General features: G+C 32.3%; 7 protein-coding genes and 1 non-coding gene across 11 annotated transcripts; 6 read left to right on the top strand and 2 right to left on the bottom strand.

Annotated features, from left to right (window-relative positions):
• Positions 1 to 1,869: 1,869 nt before the first annotated feature.
• LOC107359424 (uncharacterized) lies at positions 1,870 to 3,606 on the top strand. The gene is made up of 2 exons (XM_015925910.3): positions 1,870 to 2,776; positions 2,857 to 3,606. Exons 1-2 carry the CDS (start codon positions 2,749 to 2,751, stop codon positions 3,408 to 3,410), a joined length of 582 nt encoding a protein of 193 aa, XP_015781396.1. The 5' UTR covers positions 1,870 to 2,748; the 3' UTR covers positions 3,411 to 3,606.
• A 380-nt stretch (positions 3,607 to 3,986) lies between these two features.
• Positions 3,987 to 4,105, bottom strand: LOC112538621 (5S ribosomal RNA). The gene has a single exon (XR_003081859.1). It is a non-coding gene; the product is annotated as a 5S ribosomal RNA (ribosomal RNA).
• A 215-nt stretch (positions 4,106 to 4,320) lies between these two features.
• Positions 4,321 to 7,852, bottom strand: LOC107359371 (uncharacterized). The gene is made up of 5 exons (XM_015925854.3): positions 6,595 to 7,852; positions 6,467 to 6,538; positions 6,245 to 6,334; positions 4,808 to 6,181; positions 4,321 to 4,700 (listed from the first exon to the last, which is right to left on the bottom strand). Exons 1-4 carry the CDS (start codon positions 7,657 to 7,659, stop codon positions 6,128 to 6,130), a joined length of 1,281 nt encoding a protein of 426 aa, XP_015781340.2. The 5' UTR covers positions 7,660 to 7,852; the 3' UTR covers positions 4,321 to 4,700; positions 4,808 to 6,127.
• A 1,291-nt stretch (positions 7,853 to 9,143) lies between these two features.
• Positions 9,144 to 10,729, top strand: LOC107360119 (S-methyl-5'-thioadenosine phosphorylase). Of its 2 annotated transcripts, XM_015926746.3 has the most exons (3): positions 9,144 to 9,526; positions 9,608 to 10,036; positions 10,102 to 10,729. In XM_015926746.3, the coding sequence occupies exons 2-3, from the start codon at positions 9,705 to 9,707 to the stop codon at positions 10,577 to 10,579; spliced, it is 810 nt and encodes a 269-aa protein (XP_015782232.1). In that variant the 5' UTR covers positions 9,144 to 9,526; positions 9,608 to 9,704; the 3' UTR covers positions 10,580 to 10,729. The 2 variants fall into 2 exon arrangements, with proteins under 2 accessions (XP_015782232.1, XP_089124272.1); XM_089268146.1 differs by lacking the exon at positions 9,144 to 9,526 and having other exon boundaries at positions 9,598 to 10,036.
• A 266-nt stretch (positions 10,730 to 10,995) lies between these two features.
• Positions 10,996 to 12,103, top strand: LOC107359632 (CAVP-target protein-like). The gene is made up of 5 exons (XM_015926150.3): positions 10,996 to 11,150; positions 11,208 to 11,489; positions 11,554 to 11,676; positions 11,751 to 11,909; positions 12,028 to 12,103. Exons 1-5 carry the CDS (start codon positions 11,078 to 11,080, stop codon positions 12,036 to 12,038), a joined length of 648 nt encoding a protein of 215 aa, XP_015781636.1. The 5' UTR covers positions 10,996 to 11,077; the 3' UTR covers positions 12,039 to 12,103.
• LOC112538479 (cell adhesion molecule DSCAML1-like) lies at positions 11,928 to 12,999 on the top strand. 2 transcript variants are annotated; one of them, XM_089268152.1, is made up of 5 exons: positions 11,928 to 12,103; positions 12,162 to 12,440; positions 12,507 to 12,626; positions 12,689 to 12,865; positions 12,951 to 12,999. In XM_089268152.1, exons 1-5 carry the CDS (start codon positions 12,040 to 12,042, stop codon positions 12,980 to 12,982), a joined length of 672 nt encoding a protein of 223 aa, XP_089124278.1. In that variant the 5' UTR covers positions 11,928 to 12,039; the 3' UTR covers positions 12,983 to 12,999. The 2 variants fall into 2 exon arrangements, with proteins under 2 accessions (XP_089124278.1, XP_025016015.2); XM_025160247.2 differs by having other exon boundaries at positions 12,689 to 12,999.
• On the top strand, positions 12,953 to 13,943 carry LOC149093834 (cell adhesion molecule DSCAM-like). The gene is made up of 4 exons (XM_089268153.1): positions 12,953 to 13,067; positions 13,122 to 13,406; positions 13,465 to 13,584; positions 13,759 to 13,943. Exons 1-4 carry the CDS (start codon positions 13,004 to 13,006, stop codon positions 13,941 to 13,943), a joined length of 654 nt encoding a protein of 217 aa, XP_089124279.1. The 5' UTR covers positions 12,953 to 13,003.
• A 60-nt stretch (positions 13,944 to 14,003) lies between these two features.
• LOC107359634 (cell adhesion molecule Dscam2-like) lies at positions 14,004 to 15,718 on the top strand. Of its 2 annotated transcripts, XR_016199051.1 has the most exons (8): positions 14,004 to 14,142; positions 14,202 to 14,480; positions 14,547 to 14,666; positions 14,728 to 14,871; positions 15,017 to 15,078; positions 15,136 to 15,414; positions 15,477 to 15,596; positions 15,658 to 15,718. XR_016199051.1 is itself a non-coding variant. In XM_015926154.3 (6 exons), the coding sequence occupies exons 1-5, from the start codon at positions 14,076 to 14,078 to the stop codon at positions 15,040 to 15,042; spliced, it is 636 nt and encodes a 211-aa protein (XP_015781640.1). In that variant the 5' UTR covers positions 14,004 to 14,075; the 3' UTR covers positions 15,043 to 15,081; positions 15,136 to 15,274. The 2 variants fall into 2 exon arrangements, 1 of the variants encoding a protein (XP_015781640.1); XM_015926154.3 differs by lacking the exons at positions 15,477 to 15,596; positions 15,658 to 15,718 and having other exon boundaries at positions 15,017 to 15,081; positions 15,136 to 15,274.
• Positions 15,719 to 15,742: the final 24 nt, after the last annotated feature.

A 15,742-nucleotide genomic window follows, 5' to 3' on the forward strand; every position in this document is an offset into this window, starting at 1 on the left:
GCATTCGGGACATGATTTTTGGGTTGTAAATGAACTAGAAACAACTTAACAACAAACAAAACTCATCTAAACCCATTTCTTGATGTATAAACAAATTTTCTGGTTAAACTCACAAACATAATGCAAAGAGTACTGCCAAAAGCTCGAACATTTGAGAAAGGAGTTGAGACTTAATGGGGTTCGTAGAGAAATTAAAACTGCGTCTATTGGTGCTATTCAATAATTAATACGATGAACAGTTTTCGCGAAAATCGAGGCCAAAGTCAAAACTTCCATCGCCTTTTTTGAAGCGATGGAAACAGATTTTTTCACGAAACTCATTTCACTGTTGTAACTTTTAATGGTTGACGCAAAATTGTACTCATATTGATAAATAAAGTTTTCCTTTTTCTGTAAAATAAATCAGTTCGATTTTTAGTCAAACAGATCGCATTCTGTGATCATAAGTGTTAGCATGCTGAAACTTATTTTTCGTCCATAAAAATTGATGGATCACATCATGGATTGAATAATTTTAACAACTTAACAATAGTTTTCGCGCTTTTTGTCATTGGTCTTAAAACTTTGACCTTCGATATTTCGATAATGGCATTACCTACAATCACCATTCTTTCACGAAACATTAGATCTTATTATGGGCTATAACATAATCTGACTTAATAATGAATAAAATCTGAGCTCATTCATCCAATAATGAAGATCCTTTCAACACATAAGATTTGTGTTTAGCTTTATTAATCTCGTCTCAAATCGGAAAACATAAGTAACAAAATGGTATAACTTTTTTCCTATGATATTGAATGATTTAATATTTCAGAATTTTATAGTCCATTATGAAATCTAATATTTGGTGAAAGAATGCAGATTTTATGTAATTCCGTTCCCGCAATATTGAGGCACAAAATTTTTAGGTCAATGGCCAAAATCAAGAGTAATGTCTAGGAATTGCAAAAAAGTTTTCTTGCCATCATGTGTACAAACAATTTTAATGGGCGAAGAATAAGTTTCAGCTCTCTAACTCTTACGGCCATAGACTGTCGTCGGTTTAACTAAAAATTGGGCTTGATCTGTTTTAAAGAAACAGAAAAAGTTAATCCTCAAAACAAGTGCATTTTCTGGTTGGTTATGAAAATTTACATCAGGAAAATGAGTTTCGTGAAAAAATCTGTTCCCATCACTTCAAAAAAGGCGATGAAAGTTTTGACTTTGACCTCGATTTTCGCGAAAACTGTTCATCGAGTGAAGTATTGAATAGCACCAATAGACGCAGTTTTAATTTCCCTACAAAGCCCATCAGTCTCAACTCCTTTCTCAAATGTTCGAGCTTTTGGCAGTACTCTTTGCATTATGTTTGTGAGTTTAACCAGAAAATTGGTTTATTTACCAAGATATGCATTGAGATGAGTTTAGTTAGTTAAACAAGCTGGTTCTTGTACATTTACAACCCGATAATTATGACCCAAATGGGCTAATGAAAAGTTGTTGGACTGAATTGAATTATACATTAGTAAAGCATTAAATTGGTGAAAGAATTATGATTGTAGATGATGCCATTATCGAACTATCGAGCCTCATAGTTCATAGACCAAAGGTCGAAAGCAAGAAAACTGTTGTTAAATCGTTTGAATTATTTAATCCATGTTGTGATCCATCAATTTTTATGGGCAAACAATAAGTTTCAGCTCGCTAAATCTTATGATCACAGAATGCGGTCGGTTTAGATGGAAATCCAACTTGATCTGTTTTACAAAAACAGAAAATGTTATTCCTCAAAATGAATACATTTTCTGGTTGGTCATCAAAATTCACCTCGTCAAAATGAGTTTCATCAATAAATCTGCTACCATAATTGTACAAAACGCAATCGAAGTTTCAGAAAAACAAAAACAAAAAACAAGTGAAAACGTTCCGTTTAACATTCGAAAAGCAGAATGCTGAAATCTAAACCTCTAAATCTATTTTAGGTTTTATTTATCGATTGTCAATGATCCTAATGAACTTGATAATGATACTCAGTTTGGTTGAATAAATTTGATTAGCAAAGTGAATCTTAAATAATGAAATAAAAGCGGCAAGCAAAAGTGTCTACAATATAATACGAAAAGCGAAATTTAAATGATTATTTCAAAGCTCGCATTATGCTGTTGATAATGAAAATCTGTTATGGAAATAAAGCAAACCATTTAGCTGAATAATACGAAATCCTTTTTCTCGATATTATAATGCTGGATGAATGAAAGTGATAAATTGTTAATTTGCTAAAAAAAGTAAGTCAAAGGAGTTGAATGAATTAAATTGATGAAAATGAGCATCATAATGAATTGTTAACAATTGATTGTACATCTCACGGAGCATAACATATGCAAAAGATGTCAAGCTTTTTGCTCATCAAAACGGATTTCAATATAATAATTTTACTTTATTCAAAAACGGTTTCGATTAACTTTTGTGTTAAAATTATATCAACCCATTGTAATTAGATGATGATCAAGTGATGTAAAAGTTACTTTCAAACAAATTAACGTCTTTATTCAAATTCAACAAAAAGATCCTTTCGCTATCGATGTTAATGTTTACATTGAAAGTACCCTTTGGGTAAGTGAAACCGAGTGTGGTTGAACCAAATCGTATAAAGACTATAAATCAGTCTCGATTTTGGTTAGTTCATCATCAGATTTTAGTGAATTTACATCAAGTGGATTAACATTTGAACATTGATCAACATCAAACATCATCTAAATAACCGAAATGTCTTATTCGAGTCCAAAAATTATTGGTAAGTTTTATTTCATCTTGTTTTTGAAGATACAGACTAATACATAAATTTTTGTTAATACATTTGTTATTACATTTTAGCTAAAATTTTAGCCAATATTGCATCTTTCGCCGCATTGTGTTTTATTGTTTCATTGGTTGGACTATCTGGAACTGATGCTAGCCAGGATTCGGTTAAAGCTTCATCGGCCAATTTAACAGCTTATAATACGCCTTATGCTTTCTATGACTATGAAAGAGATCCTCGTCGTTGGTTTGGTAACGGTCAATATGCTCCTGGTGCCTCATATGCTGGCCCATTGGCTCAATTTCCTGGTGGATTGGAAGCCATTGCTATTGGTCTTATGATGGCTGTTGGTGCTGGTTTCATTGTTATTCCTTTAATGATCATCCTTTACATGATCTTCATTCAACCCAATGGTAATCCAAATCTCAATGGTGGATTCAATTTCATTCAACACCCAGCAACAACCACGATCGGAGGACGTAAACGACGAGAAGCATCTAAAAATGATCATCTCGGTCTGCCAGAAATGGTGAGTCCAGTTATCCAGGAGAAAGTCATGTCTTTTTTCAAGAAATTTGCTGATGCTCCAGCTCGAATGGAATACCTTAAGAATATTCTTAAACCTTAGAGTGATTTATTTTATTAATCAATACTATGAAAGAAAGGCTGAGCAGAGCTAAGTCGGAATATTTTTTACTGATGACTATTAAAAACCACCGCATTCTGGAGCAGTAATAATTTTTTACATAATTTTTAATTTTTTTGAATAGTTTAATGTAGATATAATTTTTGAAATCAATAAATATTTTAATTCAATATTTCGATTAATGTCGGTTTCTGTATTGCATTATTTTAACTGCCTGATAGTTGAGCAAGTTTATTAAAAATCAGCAATTCTTGAATCCGCAAACCTCACTCTAATTTTGAAACTTGCACAGATTCATAACGAACGTTGGCTAAGGATTGAACCAATCTATTAATCTAGTTCACCTATTAACCAAAAAAAAACAAAAAGACTGTGGGCTTGTGGGTTGGGACTTTGTAGGGGCATAAAAACTGAGTTCATTAAAACGTACTATTCTATACATTGTAGTTTATATGAAAAAAGATGCACATTCATTGCAAGCCTAAATGTTTTGAACGTCTTTTCATATCCATTCAATTTGGACTCATTTTGTTATTTGATATCAAAATGAAACAAAAAAGTCTACAACACCGGGGGTTCCCAAGTGGTCTCCCTCCCAAGTACTAACCCGGCCCGAAACTGCTTAACTTCGGAGATCGGACGGGATCCGGTGTTTTCAGTCTGGTATGGTCGTAGACACAAGAATAGTTCAATACTGGAATATAAACATAAGACTTATTTTAACAGACAATATCGATTTTTTGCTTTAAGCTCGAATTGTAAATTATAGCGAGAAAAATGTGCATGGATAACTTTTCAATCAAATGCCTCGAATGAACAAATTCTGGTAATTGGTAAATACCAAAAATAAACACGCTGCTTGAATAATGAAAATATGAGATGAGAAACCAAGTTAGCCAAGGGATGACAGAACGTTTATTAAGAATCTCTATAACATTCAAAATGAATGAACATATTTCTATTAGGTTAATCAAGAAAAACAAAAAATCTTTGCATGCTTATCATGCTAATGCTAACCATAAGAAGTTATGATAGCTAACTAACAAACCCATCGAAATTGTGATCCATGTGAGACAGAACCAGTTATTTCTTGGCTTCTTGTTTTCCTGATTTCCTAAATTTAGTGAAATAAAGTATCAGACCAGCTGTGACACTAAGAGTAAGAATCGAACAGTTTCGACGTCCAGTATTGGTATAGGAATTGAAATATTTTGAAATTCCAGTAAATTGGGATTCATCAACATGTTCACCTCCACCGGCCATTATTGATAACTGTAAGAATATCAAAAACAATAACAAATATTTAGCAAAGAAAACGAAAGTTGTAAAGGAAATTTATCTTAATCCACATCAAAAAGAGTTGCTTAAGAGTTACTTACATTCTAGAATTGTGAAAAAACACGAAATAATTTAATTTAACTAGTTGAAAAATAAATAAATTGTAAACAAATGCAGTTTAAATTTAAGATTTGTCTTTTGCAATGAAAGTCATTTGATCAGGGACCGTCTTTTAATTACGACTTGTCTGCTTGTGTTTATTTTACTCGTAAATTAATTTCATGATATTCCATTGAATGAATCGTACTGAGTGTCAAAATTAAATGGACAATATTAATTTTATACTTTAACTGAGGTGCGAAACCGCGAAAAACACATTCCAAGAATTTTGTATTCCATGTATCCTGTAAGTAAAGATATTTTCTCATCATTTCAGATGATCTTTTATTTTTTATCTAAACAATAATATGAAATTTTTGCGTAAAGATTGTGGTCAAACCAAAAGGATTCTAAAGAAATTTTTTCACAGCATGAAAGCGATTGACTACATTCACGAAAAATAGTCAGAGCATTTCGAAATTCAGAATGGCTTTTTTCACTCCAAAATGATTGTTATAAATGTGACAAAACCTAAAGATTTCAACTTTTGAATTTCTTATTCTGACAATGGTTTTTTATTAAAATAATGATTGGGTGATTTATAAGTGTCAAAACTTTGACTATCGAGTTGCAGTTGCGACTTGATGAACTCTTAGTGACTTAAGAACTATTCAGGCAATTAAAAAATTTTCTGATCGAAAGTTTTCAATGAAATCGCTTTCAAAGTTGAAACTTAAATTTAATTTTAATCAGCTTTAGAAACAGATTTTATTTTATTAGTTTTCTACATTGACGATGGTTTTCATCAAGAATTTGAGTTTTTAAATATCGATAAAATTTATTGTATACAGTGGAAAGAAATTACGATCATTTATGATCGGGGTTTCCACTTGTTTCCATAAAAGTAAACGGGTTAAAATTAATTGTGTTGTTGTATCCAAAAGTGAAACTTGGCGAGTTTATGAAAGTTGTGTTCTTAATGAAACTTTATGTATTCATTAATATTGTTGAATTTGTAAACATTATACCCTTTGAAACATAATGCAAGTTTCTTTGATGTAAACATCCGAAGTTATAATACATATTCATGTATTATAACTATAATTATATCCATTCAGAAGTATTGAATAAATAATATTTTCTAGCGTAATGTTATGTTTCCATGATCTAGGAATATACCAACCAATCAATTTGTTAAAATAAACTGAGATTCAACAGCGTATCGGAATACTTATTGATCGATTCTGAGCAAATGCTTTACCACTAAATTTTAAGTTCAATCCAGCAAAGAGTAGGCATAATATGTGTTTGATGGTTGGCGTTCATTGAAAGTTGACTTTAAACATCATGATGAGGCAAATGTTTTCGATCAAATACTGGAAGTGAAAAGAAAAGGTAAAGTTACTATTTATGAATTAAAGAAAACATTTTATGCTCACAATAACAAAAACTCGAGTAGTCATATCCAAAAGTTGACCAATAGTGAATGCAATATCAGTTCTTGAAAGTCGCTCCTCTAAATCAGTTTCCTAAAAATTGATAGTTCATTAAATTTTCATCTTTTACTGGGTGATTGCACTGGCCAAGTCTGACTTTAATTATAAAGCATTAAAGCCCAACTCGCTTAATTCAACCACTGTGATTAAGAAACCAAACAATACCTTTATGAAGGTTTCTGCATTCAATTTCAAACGGCTAGTTGCTTTCCTTAGATTCTTGCAACATGAGATCATCTAAAAGTTAGTAAATCAAATTAAGTGTCGAGCAAACATTTGCAATCTTTTCAAACCTTTGTCAATATGACTCCATTGGTGTATGAACAAGCTCCAATGGATACAAAGCCAATCATGGAAACACCCAAAATGAAAAAGTCCATGAATCCGCGATCAATGTGAACAAAAACTGCAGTGTAAACTCCAAAATTGTCAACAGCAGAAAGGCCGATGTAAACGAATATGAACCAGTTTCTAACGCCAATATTACAGTGTTCAGTTTCATTTTGGTATTTAATAATCTCACAAACAATAGCTTTGTAATCTAGTAAATAGTCGGCATTTTTCGATCGTCTTCTTTTCATGGAAAGATCTTGCACAGTTCGGGCTACATGAGCAACTTTGTAGTAAAAGTAAGACAATTGAACTGTAGCTAACCCACCAGATAACATTAAGTTGCTGACGGTACAAGAGATTCCAAGATAACTGATGAGAAGCCAAAAGCCAGTGTAAATATACTGTTGCGACGTTTGCGGCAGTTTAGATGCTGAATGAACAATGAAGATTAAAATTGGTGCAAAGCTAATTGTAAGGCAATATGTTATCCTCACCCAAAAAATAGCTAAATTAGTTGAAACAAAACGAAACTTTTTGCAGTAAAATCGATCCATAAATAAAACTCGACTCTTGAATCCCTTTGAATATATTAAATGTTCCAACTTAAAGGTTGTCAAGTGACCTCTTCTAGCCAAAAATATCCAATGGTGTCTTATCACTTCACCAAAAACAGATAAATTTAAACAGAAGAGCCAAAAGAAACGACCATTCGGATGACCATGAAAAAAGTCACCAAGAAGAAGATGCCATTCATCTGGCAGATCAAAGGCACTCAACAATATAAAGTGTATAATATTAATGGTCATTACGCTTATGTAAAGGATGGATTTTGTTTTAGTCCATTTTGATGGTGTTACACTTGGATCTTGGGAAAATCCGTTTGGCAATATATTGTATGATATGCACATTGATTCGAGTTGCTTTAAATATTTTATTGCTACAGTGTCATTAATATCACTCGATTGGAACCCAATCACATACCGAACCGATTTCGATACAATTCCAATGTGTTTAGCTCTCAACATATCCAATTGATTCACTGCGATTCTGAATAATTCACCATCTAAACACTGACAATAACATCTAAATGGGATTGGAAGTTTATGCTCTTCAAAAGATCATCAAATAAAATCTTATGAGTTTTGGTTGCTAATAGCTTTTATTCAGGTTATTTTGAAAGTCACTTGAAATGTTGAAATCTTTAATTGCAGATTTTGATTCTTTTCCCTGTTATTCCATGCCGAAATCATATATTTCAATGAATATTTTAGTTGCAAATTTGCTAATCAATAAGTCTCAATTGTCTTTTATTGACTTCATTGTTCAAAAATGACAAAAGTTCATTAGAGAGAAATGATAAATTAACGAATAAACAAAGCTTCATTAAAACAATTGATTAATCATTAAATTAATTTAATTGGTCATGAAATTCATCCAACGACGAATGGATTTAAAAATTAAGGTGCGACCTAAAAAGTTTGCAACCTCTCTTATTGTTCGTACGTTGATTTGGGCTTATACCGTTATTTGAATGCTTTTATGTTGTTCTTTTTCGATAAATATTGTCAATTAGACAGACTCATATAAAATTTTCAGGCTAAAGTCCACTGAAATCGAGTTCAGCCGTCGGCAATTTTGAAAAACGCGCCAAATTTTTCGAATCCATTTTTTTGGCCTTTCGACCAGAATTTTCATAATTTGTTATTCCTTCATCGCTCCTGAGTCTTTTGTTTGCCAGATAAACACTGAATTCTGAAATTTCTAAGGCTATCAGAGTATTACCACACTGATACAAAGAAAGGCAGAGACTAGTCAAAAAATCGATCTCCGTTTATCAAATGTTTAAGGTCCATTTTCTGATTTGATACTGAATCAATACATACAAAAAATATATCAAAATGTTCCTTATATTTCAACTAATCCTGTAATATAAAATGATGCCAAAGTGTCTAGTTTAAGAGGAGCTATGACTAAAAAACCGTTTGGTTGCAAACTTTTTAGGTCGCACCTTAGCTGTTGATATACTATTGGTTTCATGAATAATCACAAGAAAGCCACTGATCGATTTATTCGTTAATAATGTTACATATCATTATTAATGTAATACAATGTAATTAAATTTATGTGGATTTGCCACATCTCATTAGATCTATTGGAATAATTTAGATTGAATTTCATTGTCAATTTTCAATGATCGCAACTCGAATGTCAATTGTTTACTTGTGCTTAAAGAAAGGCTTTTGCACCACGAAATGGATACGATTTGAATCGATAATGTATTACGATTACATTCAAAATAAGAAGAGTACTTTTTTGATAAGTTAAAGGTTTAAGGGGTAAAATTGATAGATGGAAGCACAAAAAGGTACCTTAATTGTTTATATTGTGTTTTTCAAAATAAATTAAATAAAATAAATAATATTCAATTTTCGCTCACATTTTTCTCATTTTCCCATTGGTTTTCCTTATCTGATCAGATTTCTTTCTTATCAAAAAAGTACTCTTCTTATTTTGAATGCACAGAAGCTTAAGATTTCAACTTTTGAATTTTTATTCCAGCGACGTTTCCATTTAGAACTTGGGTCTTAAATGTGAATTGAATTCATCATACTCAGTGGAGTGAAATTTCGATCAGTCATGATCGCTGCTGTGTCTAGTGTTTTCTAAAATCAAAAAGTTGCAAGCTATCATTCAAGCTTTCATTGGTAAAGCTAGTGCTTAATTTGTTACCGATTAAGTTATAAAATTTTTGATTCAATATCGTCCTTCAACTGTCAATTACCATGTACACTAAGCGTGAACAAGTCTTCCTCTCTACTCTTGTCTATTTTCTCACTCATCACTGTGTGTAATAGACTAACGGTTTATCGGCTGATAAATCAATCTAAAAAGGTTTGTTAGTCCTTCATCTCACTACTTAATTAATGATTCTTATCCAAGTATTAATCCATTTCATTTTCTTCTTTCAATCAGATCAATCCTGAAGAAACTTTAGTCGGTATTTTCTGTGAAATTTCCTTTCAAATTCATCAATTTAATATTTTGTTGAAAGTTTTGATTTCTTTTAAATATGGTGAAAATTGGTGTCATTGGTGGAACTGGATTGGATGCTGATCTCAATATATTGAGAGATGCACAAATGATTAATGTAGGTACTACACCTTATGGCCGACCATCGGATGAGCAAGTTACCAGCGGAAAAATTGACAATGTTGATATTGTTGTTATGAGTCGACATGGAAAGCGACATGATCGTAACCCTTCAGATGTTAACTATAGAGCCAATCTGTGGACACTAAAGGAGCTTGGTTGTACCCATATTTTGGTAACAAATGCTTGCGGATCTTTACAAGAAGAGTTTAAGCCAGGAATGATTGCGATTGTTGATCAATATATTGACAGGTATTGACCCCAACATTTTCCTATGAAAAAATACTTAAAATTTTTCTTCTGCATTCTTCCGATAGAACAAAATCAAGACCTTCAACATTTTACAAAGTCATTCATATACCTCAAGCTCATCCTTTTGATAAAACAGTTCAAATGATGATTGAAGAAGCTTGTAAAACAGTTGGAGCCGAATATCGATCTGGAGCTTGTATTGTTGCTTGTGAAGGTCCCCGCTATTCCACTTTTGCAGAGTCTAAACTTTTCAAATCATGGGGAGGAGATATTATTGGTATGACTACCGTTCCTGAGGCTCCATTAGCTGCTGAATTGGGGCTATTCTATAATTCCATAGGATTAGTTACTGATTATGATTGTTGGCATGAAGATGAAGGTGAATCAGTCACAGTCGAATTGGTTGATAAGCGAATGAAAATGCTTGCTGGAGTATCAAGAAAAGTATTGATTGAAACCATCAAACGAATCGGAAAGCATGATTGGTCTGAAAAAATTGCTGCTAAAACCAAAGAGGCACAAGGAGCCATCATGTTCAAATAAAGGACAGAAATTGTTCCCTTCAGAAGATTGAATAACGGGTTTTCCAGATTCATCTGGCTGTTACTATTTTGTTTAGCATTTATCGTTATCTTTATGCAAATACGTTAAGAATCACAGATACAAAGATTAAAGTAGATTCATATTGACAAAGCTGTTTATCAATGTATTAATGACAAAATCGCAAAATTAACTGATTAACTGATTGAGGACTGATAAATTAGTATTTATTCATCCATTCTCTAGAGATCTTACCAGGTTGTAGTTACGAATTGTATGGTAGATGGAAATATTGGTGTAAAGTATCAAATGGACTTGGCGAATTCAATATTGAAATTATTAATATGAAATTGAAGGTTTTATACTTTTCAGAGATCGCGGTTTTATTTTGTTATGAGATGGGCTTGAGCAGAGCGCTTTTTTTGTTAGTTTGAATATTGTTTACATTTTCAGAAAATCGTGGTTTACTTGTCTTTTAACTTGAAAATTACTTGGAACATTATGAATACTTCAAGCTTATTTTCGATCATTATTATCAGCCTTCTATTACATGATCACTGCAACTGTCAAAATGGTAAGTTATAGCCTAAGCTTGAATCAGTTATTTTTAATCATTCATTTTTATTTCAAGCTCCTAAGGCTGGTCAAATATCATCAATGTCCAAACCTAAAGAAGGTGGTGCAGCAACTTTCGCTTGTACAGCAGAAAGCGGGGATAAACCACTTTATTTCAAATGGTTCAAAGACGGTGAAGTGATCAATAATCACAATACAATCAGAATTGAATATTTAACCAAAGATTCAGCAATCTTGGTTATTGATCCGATTTCTGTAAATCATAATGGCAATTACACTTGTGTCATTAGCAACATCTATGGCAGAGATTCATCATCGATACAAATCAGTATTGAAGGTCTGATATTTTGTTGATTCCAAAAGTGAATCATATCTGACTGGATTTTACATTGTTTTTACAGGTCCACCAAAATGGTTAAATAAACCCGAAATGCTTTACAATGTTCATGTGAATGATGAATTACGGATTCCTTGTTCTGCAGTTAGCTCACCTATTGCAGAAGTCATTTTGAAAATGTTGAAAGGTTTGAATAAATTTGAACAAATTTTATATAAATTTCTGTAAGCCATTTCTAACTTCCATATGTTTTAATTTTAGGCTCATCCTGGGAGGTTATCGATGATGTTAGTATAAAAAAAGCAGAGAACCAAATCGTTGTATCAAAAGTAGAAAAAGTTCATGAAGGAAAATACGGATGTGAAATATCAAATGGAATTGAACCAAAACTTTGGGCAGAATTTGATATTAAAGTTATTGGTAAATAAGAGTTTGAATTACTTGAAAAGTGGCGCTTTGTTAACCTTTCATTTATTTACTAGTTTATGTGACCCATTGCTGTGCAACTTTATGTTTTGAATAATCAAATTTTTTTCAGCGCCAACATAAAATGATTGAATACTTGTTTTTGTTGGTATTGTCATCATCAATACAATGCTATTATGGCCAGGAAAGTATGTATAACTCTTATTACTATAATTCAGTCAAATCTAAACTGATTTTATTCTCTAGGTCCAAAAGTAGCTCCTTTCATGTCAATAGTCAAACCTGTGATTGGTGGTAAAACCTCCTTCACTTGTCAGAGTTTGGCTGGTTCCCCACCTTTACTAATTACATGGTTTAAAGATGGTCAGCAAATGAATGAATCTGCCTCAACTCGGATCAGAACAAATGAAGACTCTTCAATATTAATTATGGAATCAATATCATCAAGTCTCTCGGGAAATTATACTTGTAAAATATCCAATAGATATGGACATGATTCTTACTCTTCGGAATTGTTGATAGAAGGTATCCTCGTTCTTGCTTTTTCAAGTACCAAGTTCTTGATATATCATTATTTTATCTTATCTTTAGGTCCACCTTTATGGGTTGAAAAACCAACTAATATCAAATCGGAAATCGGTAGAATGCTTACAATTCGATGCCTCGTCTCTGGATATCCAAAGCCAAGAGTTCAATTGAAAAAATTGAAGGGTAAATATTTTAGTCCCAATAACGAGAATTCTTATTGAACTATGTACAATGGTCTAATTCAGGGCTATCATGGATACAATTGACCGACAAGGATCAAATAATAATGGTAAATCGAGATTCTTCTTCCGGTGAATTTCAAATTCGTAGTGCTACTCGTGATCATCAAGGTAGATATGGATGTGCTGCTTCTAATGGTATTCAACCTGATCTATGGACAGAGTTTGATGTTATTATTGATGGTAAAAGTTTTATTTTTGACATTTCATTTGCTTGAAAGTTGCGCTTTTTCTTGTTTGTTATTTTTACTGGTTGAAATGGTTTTAGGAATAAAATTTGAAAAAATACAGCCACATTAGATTTGTTGGTATAAAAACATCATGAAATCTTTCAGTCTTTTTGTTGGATTTTTTGTTATATTTCGCTCTAGCTATGGACAAGAAAGTAAGTATGGGTCGTATGTGTCTTTTCATGAATTAAAACTATCAATCACTTTAGGTCCAAGAGTGCATGTTGCTCCATTTCCATTATCAGTTAAACCAGTTATTGGAGGGAAGACTTCGTTTACTTGTCAAAGTCTTTCAGGATCTTCGCCACTACAAATTGTTTGGTTCAAAGATGGGATAGAGCTTCAAAATCCGTCTGATATTAGGATTCGCTCTATTGAGGATTCATCGATGTTGATTATTGACTCAATTAAATCCAGTCATTCTGGAAATTACACTTGCAAAATTTCCAATAGATATGGATCTGATTCACATTCAAGTGAACTTTTAGTTGAAGGTATGAACTTATTCTTTTTACAATTATGACATCAACAATCATTATTCTTAAATTTTAGGTCCACCAAGCTGGGTACAAAAACCAAGTGATTTGAAGCTTAAAATTGGACAAAACATCAATGTCAAATGCTCTGTCGCTGGTCATCCTCTACCTAAGGTTATTTGGAAAAGATTAACAGGTACAGTACAGTAGATCAGTCATAGTCTACTGAAATATCATGCACCCATTTTTTTCTGTTGTCATTATCATTTGAGCGAACAAAATTCGCTGAGTTACCATAAAATTGAAACTGTAAAAATGCATATATTCTCGGGCTCTTTCAATCAGCACTTTTTTATTTTATCATCCATAGGAACATCTTGGTACTCGATTGACTCTGCTACTATTCAAGCTGCAAATTTTGACATTTTAAATGATGATTTAACCATTCGTAATGCCACTCGACACCATAACGGAAGATATGGGTGTTTTGCTTCCAACGGAATTGAACCTGATCTTTGGTCAGAGTTTGATATTTTAATTGATGGTAATGTTTGAAAATTTCTAATCGTATTCTCACTTGGAATTGGCGCTTTTTTGTTTGACAAGATCTGATTTGTGTTTTAAATTTGAGAAACTGGTTCAAATTTTGCTCTAGTGTTTATAGTCTGTACTGTATACAAAAAAAACATGAATTTTGCTATTTTTGTTTCGATTACACTCTTAATTGGAGCTAATGAAGTCTACGGACAAGAAGGTAAGAGTAAGTGTAGGAAAATTATCTATCTTGATATAGCTAGATTTATCCCATTCTAGGTCCGAAAGTTGCTCCATTTTCTTCACATGTTAAACCAATAATTGGAGGATCCACTTCATTCATTTGCCAAAAACTTTCGGGATCGCCACCATTAAAGATAGTATGGTTTAAAGATGGAAAGGAACTTGAGGACTCAGAAGACATCAGAATTGTTTCTATTCAAGATCCTTCTGTATTGCTCATTAACTCGATAAAATCAAGTCATTCTGGAAACTATACTTGTAAAATCTCAAATAGATATGGTTCTGACACTTACTCTACTGAACTTTTAGTTGAAGGTAAATACAACCAATTTTACATTAAATCAATTGATTTTCATCATAATTTTTCTATAATTGTTAAAGGTCCTCCAAATTGGATTGAGAAACCAAACAATGTTAAATCAAGAGTCCATCAAATGATCAATGTCAGATGTCTTGTTTCTGGATATCCAAAACCCACGATAACTTGGAAAAAAATGCAAGGTATATTTATTCCATGTAAAGTTTTTACGATTATTCAATAAATATTTTTTCTTTTTCAAAGGGTCATCATGGTCGCAATTTGGTGAATTTAATAGTAATTTGCAAATTACAAATGCAACCAAGGCATATGAAGGAAGATATGGATGTTCAGCTACCAACGCAATCGGAACTGATCTTTGGTCAGAGTTTGATATTTCAATTGAGGGTAATGTTTTAAGAGTTTATGGTTATAGTTTAACTTGGAAATGGCGCTTTTTTGTTTGACATGATCTTATTTGTATAGAATATAAACAAATGTTGTGTATTGTAATCTTTTTTGTATGTTGAAACCCTGTTTCTGTTTTTGGCAGAATGTTTGTTTACTTCCTCATATTAATCGCTGCTTCAGCAGGAGTCCATGTAAATGGCCAAGGTAGTGAGTATAATTCCATAAAAATTTAGACAGCTGATTGAAATGATTTCTTCTCAGGTCCAAAAGTAGCCCCATTTTCAGCACTCATTAAACCGGTACTTGGTGGTAAGACTTCATTTACTTGTCAAAGTCTTTCAGGAACTTCGCCATTTCAGATAACATGGTTGAAAGACGGTGATGAGCTTAAAAATTCACCTGATGTTAGGATTGGGGCTATTCAAGATTCATCTATGCTCATCATCGATTCCATCAAATCAAGTCATTCTGGAAACTACACTTGCAAAATTTCAAATAGATATGGATCTGATTCATATTCCAGTGAACTTTTAGTTGAAGGTAAAAAGCTACTTATGCTCAAATTCAAATGATTCTGACAAATAATTACATTTAATTCACAGGTTCACCAAGTTGGATTGAAAAACCCACTGATATTAAACTAAAGATAGGGCAGACAATCAATGTTAAATGTCTTGTTTCTAGTTATCCTCGGTCAAAGGTTATTTGGAAAAGATTAGAAGGTAAATGTTAATCATGAAAAATTGATGTGATTTTTGCTTACAATGGTTTTCGTTATTACAGGATCTTCTTGGAATTTGATTGAGTCTAATAATAAGAAAACTGCTGATTATGACATTTCAAACAATAATTTAATTATTCATAATGC

Source organism: Tetranychus urticae, chromosome 2 (genome assembly GCF_039701765.1).
Source record: "Tetranychus urticae isolate SD_2017Ah chromosome 2, NJAU_TeUrti_SD_1.0, whole genome shotgun sequence".
NCBI lineage: Eukaryota > Metazoa > Arthropoda > Arachnida > Trombidiformes > Tetranychidae > Tetranychus > Tetranychus urticae.

Excerpts from the sequence above, each read along its gene's own strand:
- LOC107360119 (XM_015926746.3), top strand. The coding sequence starts at position 9,705 with ATGGTGAAAATTGGTGTCATTGGTGGAACTGGATTGGATGCTGATCTC. Across the intron at positions 10,037-10,101 it reads GTTGATCAATATATTGACAG|AACAAAATCAAGACCTTCAA; the intron begins GTATTGACCCCA and ends TTCTTCCGATAG.
- LOC107359424 (XM_015925910.3), top strand. The coding sequence starts at position 2,749 with ATGTCTTATTCGAGTCCAAAAATTATTG. Across the intron at positions 2,777-2,856 it reads TTCGAGTCCAAAAATTATTG|CTAAAATTTTAGCCAATATT; the intron begins GTAAGTTTTATT and ends ATTACATTTTAG.
- LOC149093834 (XM_089268153.1), top strand. The coding sequence starts at position 13,004 with ATGAAATCTTTCAGTCTTTTTGTTGGATTTTTTGTTATATTTCGCTCT. Across the intron at positions 13,068-13,121 it reads CTCTAGCTATGGACAAGAAA|GTCCAAGAGTGCATGTTGCT; the intron begins GTAAGTATGGGT and ends CAATCACTTTAG. Across the intron at positions 13,407-13,464 it reads AAGTGAACTTTTAGTTGAAG|GTCCACCAAGCTGGGTACAA; the intron begins GTATGAACTTAT and ends CTTAAATTTTAG.
- LOC107359632 (XM_015926150.3), top strand. The coding sequence starts at position 11,078 with ATGAATACTTCAAGCTTATTTTCGATCATTATTATCAGCCTTCTATTA. Across the intron at positions 11,490-11,553 it reads GATACAAATCAGTATTGAAG|GTCCACCAAAATGGTTAAAT; the intron begins GTCTGATATTTT and ends TTGTTTTTACAG. Across the intron at positions 11,677-11,750 it reads CATTTTGAAAATGTTGAAAG|GCTCATCCTGGGAGGTTATC; the intron begins GTTTGAATAAAT and ends TTTTAATTTTAG.
- LOC107359634 (XM_015926154.3), top strand. The coding sequence starts at position 14,076 with ATGAATTTTGCTATTTTTGTTTCGATTACACTCTTAATTGGAGCTAAT. Across the intron at positions 14,143-14,201 it reads TGAAGTCTACGGACAAGAAG|GTCCGAAAGTTGCTCCATTT; the intron begins GTAAGAGTAAGT and ends ATCCCATTCTAG. Across the intron at positions 14,872-15,016 it reads GTTTGATATTTCAATTGAGG|AATGTTTGTTTACTTCCTCA; the intron begins GTAATGTTTTAA and ends TGTTTTTGGCAG.
- LOC107359371 (XM_015925854.3), bottom strand. The coding sequence starts at position 7,659 with ATGTTGAGAGCTAAACACATTGGAATTGTATCGAAATCGGTTCGGTAT. Across the intron at positions 6,335-6,466 it reads ATGCAGAAACCTTCATAAAG|GAAACTGATTTAGAGGAGCG; the intron begins GTATTGTTTGGT and ends ATCAATTTTTAG. Across the intron at positions 6,182-6,244 it reads CTACTCGAGTTTTTGTTATT|TATTTGATCGAAAACATTTG; the intron begins GTGAGCATAAAA and ends TTTCACTTCCAG.
- LOC112538479 (XM_025160247.2), top strand. The coding sequence starts at position 12,040 with ATGATTGAATACTTGTTTTTGTTGGTATTGTCATCATCAATACAATGC. Across the intron at positions 12,441-12,506 it reads TTCGGAATTGTTGATAGAAG|GTCCACCTTTATGGGTTGAA; the intron begins GTATCCTCGTTC and ends TCTTATCTTTAG. Across the intron at positions 12,627-12,688 it reads TCAATTGAAAAAATTGAAGG|GGCTATCATGGATACAATTG; the intron begins GTAAATATTTTA and ends GGTCTAATTCAG.